Raw genomic sequence first — 10,806 nt, forward strand, 5'->3', positions numbered from 1 at the left:
TTGTTGTTACACCAGCTCAGCCATCCTGCCACCTGTTGGCAGCCCGGTGACAGCTCAGCTCAGGGCGCAGCGTCACTGGCCCATGTGGGTATCAAACCGGTGACCCTATTGCTCAGAGCTCATGGTCTTAAGCCAACTCTTAACCAACTGAGCCACTTGCTGGCCTGTATCAGCTTACTTTTGATATTTAAATTCATACTTAATTAAATTAATTTTAATCTAATTTAGCTTGACCACACATAAAATTTCTTTCTCAAGATTCCTTTTTCACAAACCTTTTACAACTTTCCTTGTTCCTCTTAGTTTGTCTTTAATTCGGAAATAACCAACTTATTTGAGGACAAACCATTTTCTTTTAATTTTTTCAAAAATGAATTTCCATACCTTATGTGTTCTTTTACTGAAAGTACATTATTTCCTTCCATATTTATTAGAATTCTTAATCCTTAGAAACCTTAATTTCTAATGGCAACTAAAAAGTAAGAAATTAGCATTCTTTAGAGTGGCAAATTTATGAATCTGTTTCATAACCTCTAGAAACATAGGTTCTTTTACTGGCAAATATATTTCATAATTTTTAGAAACATATGCTTCCTCAATAAAGTATGAAACATATTCATTAACAGATCCAAATTTATCTTTTACTTTCTCTGTAATAAGAAGCCAAAAGTAGATAAACTTAGACTTATTTAACAATTAATGCTTCAGTATTTTATCGTATTTGGAAATGATCTAGATATTCAATGAACTTAACTTGACAAACGCTAAGGTTTCAAGTTACCAAAAGGTTTTGAGAAACTAAGTAGACATACCGTAAAACATAAATATTGCTGAAAAGTTCACCTAAAAACTTTTAACCCATTTATATCTATTATTTTACTTGTTCTCAATAATTATATTTAGGTTACCAATGAAAATTTCATTATAACAAGTTATTTTTCTTGCTGACAAATTTCATAACAGGGATAGCATGAAGTTTTTTGACTAATAAACCCAGGTAGAATAAAAGTATTACACATAATTCTGACAACTCTAAATATATGCCGATTTAACCAAACCAAGCTTAAACCAGTTTTAATATCAAATATCACGTGATCCTGAAAAAGCATTTGGGTTAGTGTCTATTACATTTTTGAGAATTTTAATGTAATCTCTTAATTTTTTTAAGCCAATTAAAACAGGGCTGTTTTCCAAATTAGCATTACCATCCAGAGGTAGAAAATACCACAAAACATACATGAACACACAGAGAGATGCAAACAGAGAACTGATAGTTTCGTTTTTAAAATTTCAACTGTGAGACTGTACAGAAGGCAAAACCCCACTAATTTATAACAATTGGAGTAAGTTAAGTTTATTCATTTAGATGGCTAAGTCTTTTTCTTATTAATATTTATAGATAAGGCAATTAAGATTTGTATTTGGCAAGGAGCCTTGGAACCAGAGCAGCAGTTTGTGGTTTTTAAAAACCCTCATTTTCGCCCCCCCAAACTTTTCTTCTTCACTCTTAGGAATTGAGGATGGTAAAAGATAGGTAGGCACTGACTATCTTCTAGGGCTGGATTTCTGGTTACACTGATTTGTAAAATAAGGGCGCTTGCTCTTAATTCCCCAAAGAATTGAGTTGTAACTTAAGTAACATTATGGGTTAATCTACCCATCCAACTACATTCTTCCTAATTTGCTTCTTTCCTTTTGGGTACATAGTTTTATTTTAGTTTAGGGGAGGAGGCTTTTAAAATTTTCTCATCAGGCTTTGAACCTTTGGTTTCCAATTTTGCCAAATTTCTGATTCTAGGTCATTAAATTCCTTGAAATATCAGGTTTCAGGGGAGAAACAGAAAGAAATTTTAAAGCACCTGCTCAGATGGCCAAAGTTTCTTTTAGAGCTGTTTTTAAAGTCAGCTTATCTTTTAGAAGCTTCTGTATATCAGTCAAAGAATGCATTCCAATATCTCCAAGAGCTTTGGAATTCTTTCTTTAAGGAAAGGCCCTTGAGGTGGACTTAAAGTGTTCCCTTAATGGCCATTAGAGTTTTGAATTATTTTGGCTAAGTTGACCTGTTTTGTGCCAAAAAGGCACAAGAGGAGGGACCAAAATGTTAACATATATATAACTAGTTAGAGCCCCTGAGGAAGAAACTTTATGGGAAGTTTTTTTAAAGGGCCCCATGTTAAAAATAAATTTTCTGAAAGCTGTCATAGCTGGACAAAAAGACAAAAGAGATATTAAGGCTATCTTTGAATTATTTAATTTCTTGGAGGCCTCTAAATACCAATTGAAAAATGTTTTGTCATTCAGCTTGTTTAACATATCTAAGAATTTCCAGTTGAAAATTCACTAAGTTTGGAATCTCAAAAGATCCCCGACTTGGCCACTGCAGTTCTAAATTATCTTTTGTATCTGAGGTCCGCTGGGGAATAAAACTTAATAGAGAATGGACCTTACATTTTGAACATAAATCCAGCTAGTGTACAGATGGGTGTTGTTTTTCTGTAGAGATTTAGACAAAGGACATCCCGTTACAAAAACACGTATCAGAGGACCCAAGAGTAAAAAGTTCTGAACCTCAACAGAAGCAGGGAGGTTCAAAACCGAGAGAACTCACCTCTGGAATCCTGGAGCTGACAGAGCACAAAGGGATCAAGCAGGTACCTTGCTCAAATCCGATGGTGGAGCCAGAATTAAAGCAGAATTCTTTGGATCCCACTACTGCCACCATAATGTTGACAGAGCATAAATGTATCAGGAGGCTTTGGCTAGTAATAAATGAAAAAGACTTACTCAAGAGTCTTAGGGTTTTCAAACTGGAACACCTAGGCAATATCCAGAGCGTTCTGAGGAAGAAAGAAAAGCTGAGGGTTCTTATAGTAAAAAGTACATTCTTGAGAAGAATCAATTTTGCATTTTTTTGCCTCTAGATTGATCCCAGATGGTAATCCTCAAGATGATGGGTAGTCTGGATAATGAATGTCAGGTGGTCTGGAGCAGGGGTTGGCAAACTGCAGCTCACGAGCCACATGCAGCTCTTTGGGTACATACACGTGGCTCTGAAGTAAAACAAATGAAATCACCATTATGTGAATAATATCCTTTAAAAATTTTATAAATGAGGGCCAGCTGAGTGGCGCGTTGGTTAGGAGTTGGCTTGGGACGCCAGTTCTGAGCAGCAGGGCCCCGGTTCGGATCCCACATTAGGGCCAGTGATGCTGCGTCCTCTACAGCTAAGATGGTGAACAACAGCTCAACCTGGAGCTGGGCTGCCGTGAGTCGCCGGCGATGGCATAGGCTGCAGTGGGACTGGCCGGCAGCGGGCATGCACTTTTGTGAGCTGCCGTGAGCCACCATGAGCCACCGTCCAGTGGCCGGGGAATGACTGCCTCACCCGGGAAGAGAGCAATGATAATACCAACATGGGCCAGTGAAGCAACGTCCTCCACAACTAGACTGAAGAACAAAAGGACAGCAACTTGTCTGTTCCCCTTCCCGAATTCCCCAACGCTGTTCCCCTCCCCCAATTCCCCAATAAAATCTAAAAAAAAAAAAAATTATAAATGAAACTGATAGTTTTATCTTCATTTTCAATTTTACTTCAGAGCCACATGTACGTACCCAAAGAGCCACATGTGGCTCACAAGCCGCAGTTTGTAGACCCCTGGTCTGGAGGGTAGATGTCAGGTGGTCTGGATATATGAACATTCTCTCCTTAGTTTTTTCAGGGGTAATCAAAAGGTTATTTGGAGGTTTGATGTATATGCAGACATTGATATCTGGACTGGAAAGTTTAAAAGTTTAAGTTAAAACAAGAATAGAATTATTTCCTTATACCTCAACCTACTTGATTTTAGTAATTTAATGGCTTGAGTATAGTGACTTCATTTTATTTCTTCACTCTATTCCCCACTGGCAACCCTGGCAGGGAAGACATCCAACTTCTGAGCCCAATGGGCTCACATTCTGGGGCCTTCATTTCTGACTTCATATTTGTTTTGTTTTTTAATTTTATTGGAGAACAGCCATGGTCATTGGTTACACATTGCTTTCATGCTACAATGGCATAATTGACTCTTTCAGGGAGGGTGCAGCTCACAGTGGCCCATGCGGGGATCGAACCGGCAACTTTGGTGTTATTAGCACCGCGCTCCAACCAACTGAGCTAACCGATCACCCCCTCATATTTGTTTTTGATCCTGTGTCCAGAAGAGCCCCTTGCAGGGAGAGTGTGCTTTTCTCTTTCCAATTCACCCACCTCACATCCCTCCTCTTATCATTAGCCAAGAAAATCAGTGAAAACAAGTTGGCATGTGGACCTTTCACCCATGTCTTATCCCTAGTTTTTTTTTTCTTCTTCCATCTTTTCAATTCTACCCACTGAAAGATGGAAGGGGACAGAATGGCTGGGGGATAGATAAAGGAATAAAGCCAGAATTCACTGAGTGCCCACCCTGCCAAGTTATGCTAGGTGCTCTGAGGTAGCTTATGGCTCCTGCTCTCTGTGGCTCACTGCGGTGAGTGTTCTTATCTCCATTTGATAGATGAGGTTCGGTAACAGGTTTAGGTTGCACAGTTAGGACAGGGCTGGCTGGGGGGCCCTGGATCCAGTTTTAGAGTCCAGATACCTGAGTGTCTGGAAGTTCCTTGGCTATGATTCAGGTGCCAGAGAATGTGGCTCCTCCAGGGCTCTCTCTCACAGGCCACAACAGCCGGAAATCTCACCTGAGCACCTGAGCTGCAGGACTTCCCCGGCTTGGATTGGAATTCCCAGACTTGGAAATTCCCGTGCCCTGAAGGAGAGGTAATTAGGTTTAGGCTCCAGTTTCCTGGGGGAGGGGCATATTGTACTGGGCTTTGTTTTATGTAGGCTCTCCTGAGCCCCAGCCATCTAAGGAGTGGGGACAGGGTCCAGGGAGCTTAAGCCCTGTGGAAAGAGGACTTCAGGGAGTGGCCTCCCACTCCCAAGGAGAGGTCAATGCAGAATTAATTCCTAGAAAGAGACCATGTTTCTTTTCTGAGCATACTTTATTTCTCGCCACTGACCAGTAGGGCGGTTACAGACACAGCTCCCCTGGGGAGCAGAGGTTCAGCGATGTAGTGACAGTCAGTCACCAAATCAACATTATTTAGACAACTTGATCAGATAAATATTTTTTAAAAACATAAGCAAAAGGAGGCACAGAGACCGGGAGGCCAGGAGGGAATGACCTAGAGTTCAGCGCCGTTTTCACAGAAAACATCTCTGAGCTAAGGCAGCCCCTGTTCTGGGTCTCCCAGGACACTCGAGCCCCCGAATAAATACTTTCATCAGTAAATAAATAAATAATAAATAAATAATAAATAATCACAAGTGCAAACATAAATGGAGGGAGCTGGTCCTGTGGGGGAGGGGCTGGGCGCTCCATCTCGAGGAAGAATCAGGAAACATTTGAAGAAAGAGAGGCCTGAGGCCCACTCATGTCGAGTTCTAGGTAAGATCTTCTCAAGGGATGTTCTGAAGTGTTCTGGCCAGAACTAAAGTTCTCTGGCCTCCACATTCCAGGTGTCCCAGGTTGCATTCAGGGATCCAAACCTGAGACTCCCATTGCATTCTGTAAGCCCCAATTTGAATGCTTGGTGGTGGCCAGTGCCCCATTTTCCAGGCCACACATCTGTGCACTCTAGGTTTCTAAGTGTAGTTTAAAGTTCTAAGCTTGATGGCCAGCCCGAGCCCCTAATTCCCTTACTAAACCGGAAGGGGGTGAGGGGGCCTGAAGGAGTGGATAATAAAGGGATTAAGGTGGATGAGGGTGGACATCCTGCTCTCTCACAGGGCAATGATCCCAAAGTAGACCTGCCCGGGTTCCGCAACATCGAGATACTCAGGCAGGTTGATCTCAGCACTGAGTCGATCACCCTTCTCCAGCTGGAAGACCCCTCCCAGGTAGATGGGTTCGTACCAGGGCTTGGCCTCAGCCCCATCTGCTGTCTCCCTCTGGCAAGGGCTCTTGATGGCAGACAGGAGGTTGACCTTGTACGGGTAGGAGACGGCAAAGCGGCTGATGGTGTGAGTGAGGAGCACATGGCTTTGAGGGCAGCCTTGACCCTTGAAGAGGACCTGGGAGTAGATGAGGTACAGCCCATCCAAAGGCACCACCAGCTGGTTGTCTGTCAGCAACACGCCATTGGCCAAGAGGGCATTGGCACGCCGGCTCAACCACTGGAGCTGTCCCTCAGTTTCAAGGTTTGCTGGAGGGAGGAAGAAAGGGAGGGAGAGGTGAGTCAGTGTGACCCTGTCAGTTCCACTCTCCACATCCTGGCCTTCAAGTTCTTCCCACCCCCCACATCCGGTTCTGGTCCTCTCTGTCTGTCTTCTCATATCCCACCTGGCCTCGAGTTTCTGAGCATTCTCCTCAAGGCCTGTGCTGTGCCTCCACTTAAGTTCAGCGAGTCCATCTCACACTGTCTCCAAGGTCTGTCTAATCTCAGGTCGGGTTTAGCCCCCACGTCCTCTCCCTCCACAGCATGTCTGCTTCTTCACCCCCAGACACATCCTTATAACTCTTACCTACAACGTGGGCGACAGGCTTGTCACTGGGGGTTCGAGAAGACACTCCTGAGGAAGAAAGGGGGGGGAAAAAGGTTAGACCCTTAAGCTTCCCAGAAAATATTCTGCTACTTTGACCTCCATTCCTCATCCCCCAAAACCGCAACTCTAAATTTCCTACACTGCTGCCATCCCAGGACTAACCCCCGCTCCACCCTAACCCAGAAGTAGGAGAGAGGCTTTGGAGACACTTACCAAGTGTGTGGGCCAGAGGGTTGATTAACTGGAGGTCAGCTGGGAACTGTTGGAGAGAAGAAAGAGGATTAGCATCAGAGCAAGTCACCCTTAGAAGAGAAACAGTCTGGCTGCTTCTCTAGTTTGTACTCTCTGCCCAATGTGTCTAGTTTTCTCCCTCCACTTATCCATTTATTCATTCATCCATCCATTTAACAATTTTTCATTGAGTGCCTTCCACATGCCAGACACCCTATTTTCATCTTTCCGTATCTCCCATATCTCTTTCTATTTTACCATCTTTATTCATATCATTTGTTTTTTCCCCATCTCTCTACCCACACCCCACATCTCTCCACACATCTCTCTTTATATGTTTATCTGCTTGCTTTTTCATTCATTGATTCATTCATTCAACAAATGTTGAGTGAGCACCTTCCATGTGACAGACACCGCACCTCTCCATCCTTCTCGCTTCCGTGATCTCTCCACCTCTATATCTACCTCCCCATCTTTCTCCACCTTTTCCCTCCCCATCTCTCCCCATCAGCACACCTCTTCACCCCACCCCATCTCTCACCCTCTTTTCCCCCCATTTCTCTCTGGGCGGGAGAAGGAGCCAAGTCTGGCGAGGCACTCACCTCTTCCCTCTGGGGGCCGATCACCCCGAAGTGCAGCAGGCAGAAGAGCGTGGTGGCTCCTGCCACGAGGAGGAAGGAGAAGAGGCTGAGGCACAAGCACCGTCTGAAGCCGTGGGGGCCCCCTGCCTTCTTGGGGAGCGCCTCCTCAGCCAGCTCCACGTCCCGGATCATGCTTTCAGTGCTCATGGTGTCCTTTCCAGAGGGGCTCAAGTCCAGCTGGGAGATGGTGGAGCCCTGGTGCAGTGTGTTAGAGGGAGAGAATTGCACAGCTGCTTCTCTGGGAGTTATGTCCTCTGAGAGATTATTTCCAGGGGAGTCTGGAGTTGCTTCTCTCTCTCCTGGCTGGTCCCCTGGTGTCTTCGCTGAGGGAGCTTCTGCTGGCTGGCTGTGCAAACAGCTGCATTTATACGCCTGGGGAGAGGAGGGCGGGGAAAGGCTTTCATTCAACCAGCGGAAAACTTCCTTGGTGGAGAAACCCATGAGCTCATCTGGAGGAAGCGGTAGTGAGCCCTATACCTTCTGTCTCGGTTTCTTCTCCATCGTGGGGGCGGGAGTTTGGAAAGTTGGGGACACCCAGGCATTAAGGATACTTCCTACCCTCCCCGCTTGGATTCTGAGGGCACTTGCTGGGGGCCAGTTACTGCTGTGAATGTAGGACCCTGAAGGTTGGACCCCAGTTCCCCTCTGCTCCCCAATTCCCATTGTCTCCATTCCTTTTGAGGACCAGATCTGTGGCCTGTTTCCCTCTGATTTCCAAATGGGACTCATACAGGGGAAGAACTAGAAATGGGAGGGGCTTCAGAAAGCTGAGTCCACCATGGGGAGAAAATTGGGTGAAGCTCTGCTGAGTCCTGAGACATGAAGTGGGGGGAGAAAGCACTGGGGGAAGGGAGATTGAGCCCGGGTGTATGGATGGGGCCTCTGGAAGGACTTGAGGGAGGAGTAGCAGGGACAAGCCTGGGACAGCCCCAGAGGGAGTGAAAGCAACCCTGGGAATTCACAGACCCTACCAGGGCTGGCCTTCTCCTTTCATTCTGACCAGGGACTCAGTACTGGGTTTCGGTCTTGGCTTCCAAAGGAAACTGAGGCCCTGATTTCTGCATGAGGCTCCCACCCCTCAGAGCTCCCACATGTGGCTATGCATCCCCAAAGAACTCCCCTTCCCTTTGAATTCCTGGAGACAGCCCCAGCTCTCAGAGTCCCTGTGCATAGCTGTGTCCCCTCAGATGTAACCTGTGACATCTTGCACGGCATACTTGCACTGCCATGCCTTCCAGGGGACCCCACGCCCCCTCCTCATAGTCCTGAGTACCCTTTGGTGTGGTCACTCATCTCCAGAGGCCTCCTGTATCCCCCATTCCTCAGAGCTTCTACATGTGGCCATATCTGCCAGGGGTCCCCTGGTCCCCACCCCTCCAAGACTTGGACCCACATTATCCCCTTGTCATCTCAAGCTTATCCTTTGGTTCCCTGAGGAAACTGGCTGCCTCTCCCCTGTGAGACCGCTACCTTCCCCCACCTGGAGCCCCTTAGGACCTTTTATCTCTTTGTACACCCACAGGCTCCTGCCCCTCTGAGGCCTCTGTCCTCCCTCCATTTCTTAGAGAGACCTGGGAAATGCTCCCCTCCCAGACAGACAGACATAGGCAGACAGTATTTCAGAGAAAAATGGTTTATTGGGCTTCATCGAGGGTGCAGATATTGCCTTATGGGGTGTCTAGTCAAGCAGCGGCTGGCTCTTCGGAGCCTTTCGCTGTCTTCTAGAGCCCCTCGGTCCCTCAGACCTCTGGTTTTCTCTCTTGATAGGTCATCCTTCTGCCAATGCCCTCATCTTCATCTCTTGGGCATATTATCTCTCTCTTCTGATGTCCCTCTATTATTCCCTTTCCTCAATCCTCCATAAATAAATAATTTAATTTTCCCTTCATAAATAATCCCCTTTCCTGCCTCAAGCCATCCACCCAAACTCTGGACATGTCTGCTTCCTCTCCATGTCCAAGGCTAGGCCCCCTGGACTGGCAGCACAGAGGACAAGCTCTGGGTGGCCATCTTCAGGCAGCCTGAAATCCTCAGCTGAGCATCCGGGGTGGTTCAGGAGGTGGGTCCCCTGGGGTGCCTAGGATCCTTTGGAAGCTCCAGGTGATGTGAGTGGGGAGAATTGACACTGTTGGAATGGTCAAAGGAACGGTGTGGTGACCCTTGAAATCGTCAAGATGGAGGCAAAATGAGGAGAAGGCCTTGAAAACAATTTTTTCTTTCTGAATTTGTCTACAGAGCAAAGGCTCCAAAGAAGACACTACTGGGGCTGAGGAGTAGGTGGGAAATGCCGTCTGTGTGAGTAGATAGCTGGTCTCCCTGGGTGAGCAGGAACACAGCCCCCTGGTACACCGAGCGCACCCACGGTCCCTGAGGCCCTGGGCACACTGACTTCTGAGCACTGAGGAGAGACACGTGGAAGGGGTACTGGGAGGAGAAGAGCTGGACCTCATGGGCCAGGTAGAGAGGGCTGGGGGCAACCTTGGGGAAGCAGCCTTCCCCAGAGAAGACCACCTGGGAGTAGACGAAGTAGAGGCCACTGGTGGGGACCAGGAGGGAATTGTTGCTCAAAGAGAAGCCATGGCGGAGGAAGGCACGATCCGTGTTCGCTCTCCAGCGCAGCGAGCTCTTGGTGCTGGGGTCTCCTAGGAAGAGCCATAGGCGGGGGAGTGGGGGTGAGAGGGCCTGAGGGTAAGAGGTCTCAATCTCTGAGACAGCAGGTGCTGGCCTGAGTTCCTGGGAGATGGTTGGGAGGACAGGAGGGAGTGGGAGCCTCTGTTTTGGGGGGTGGGGAAAGCTGGGGGAGAGATGGAGTAGATAGATTCTTGGGTCCCTGAGGGGAGGTGGTAGGGGGAGGGCTGGAGGCTACATGTCTGGGAGGGCAGGCGGATGTTTACCAACAAGGTGAGCGGCAGGTTTGAGGGTACCCTGTGCGAAGTGCTTCTGGGGGTGCTGATGGGCAGTCTGGGCAGCTGAGGGTGCAAGGCCAGCACCAGGGAGCCCCTAGGGGAGAACAGAGTTGAGGGGGGCTCTAGGGCCCGAGGTTTGGCTGAGCCACCCTGCACCCCTCATTCTCCTGCTGCCTCACCTGGGCCTCAGGTGGCAGGGCCAGCAGCAGCCCCAGAAGGAGGAGGAGGAGGGGGGCGCCACACACCCTCAGGAGGTAGAGATGTCCAGGTGGTGTCATGGGGAGAACCTGCGGGGAGAGAGAGAGTGAGTGGGTCGGGGCGGGGCGCACTGCGGAAGGCAGGCCTCCTGCCTGAGGAGACAGCCACCACGAGACACAGGGTGACAGACAGAGAAGGGGACAAGATGCAGTCAGGGAAATCCCGAGGTGAGCAGGGGAAGACAGAAAGACATACAGAAACGGGAAGG

The 10,806-nt window shown here is 47.6% G+C and overlaps 2 protein-coding genes across 4 annotated transcripts in view; both read right to left on the reverse strand.

Moving 5' to 3' along the window:
- Window positions 1-4,640: 4,640 nt before the first annotated feature.
- TNF (tumor necrosis factor) lies at window positions 4,641-7,764 on the reverse strand. Of its 2 annotated transcripts, XM_019626649.1 has the most exons (5): window positions 7,396-7,756; window positions 6,776-6,821; window positions 6,542-6,589; window positions 5,934-6,222; window positions 4,641-4,784 (listed from the first exon to the last, which is right to left on the reverse strand). In XM_019626649.1, the coding sequence occupies exons 1-5, from the start codon at window positions 7,579-7,581 to the stop codon at window positions 4,688-4,690; spliced, it is 666 nt and encodes a 221-aa protein (XP_019482194.1). In that variant the 5' UTR covers window positions 7,582-7,756; the 3' UTR covers window positions 4,641-4,687. The 2 variants fall into 2 exon arrangements, with proteins under 2 accessions (XP_019482194.1, XP_019482193.1); XM_019626648.1 differs by lacking the exon at window positions 4,641-4,784 and having other exon boundaries at window positions 5,058-6,222; window positions 7,396-7,764.
- A 1,330-nt stretch (window positions 7,765-9,094) lies between these two features.
- The window catches only part of LTA (lymphotoxin alpha), a 2,070-nt gene continuing 358 nt past the window's right edge, over window positions 9,095-10,806 (reverse strand). For both annotated transcript variants that reach the window (XM_019626629.1, XM_019626628.1), the window contains exons 2-4: window positions 10,520-10,627; window positions 10,329-10,434; window positions 9,095-10,076 (exon numbers count right to left, since the gene is read on the reverse strand). In XM_019626629.1, the coding sequence (XP_019482174.1) occupies window positions 9,664-10,076; window positions 10,329-10,434; window positions 10,520-10,618 (618 nt within the window). In that variant the 5' untranslated portion in view covers window positions 10,619-10,627 and the 3' untranslated portion in view covers window positions 9,095-9,663. The remainder of the gene's footprint in view (window positions 10,077-10,328; window positions 10,435-10,519; window positions 10,628-10,806) is intronic.

The sequence above is a fragment of the Hipposideros armiger genome, unplaced genomic scaffold, assembly GCF_001890085.2.
Source record: "Hipposideros armiger isolate ML-2016 unplaced genomic scaffold, ASM189008v1 scaffold_687, whole genome shotgun sequence".
In the NCBI taxonomy this organism is placed as follows: Eukaryota; Metazoa; Chordata; class Mammalia; order Chiroptera; family Hipposideridae; genus Hipposideros; species Hipposideros armiger.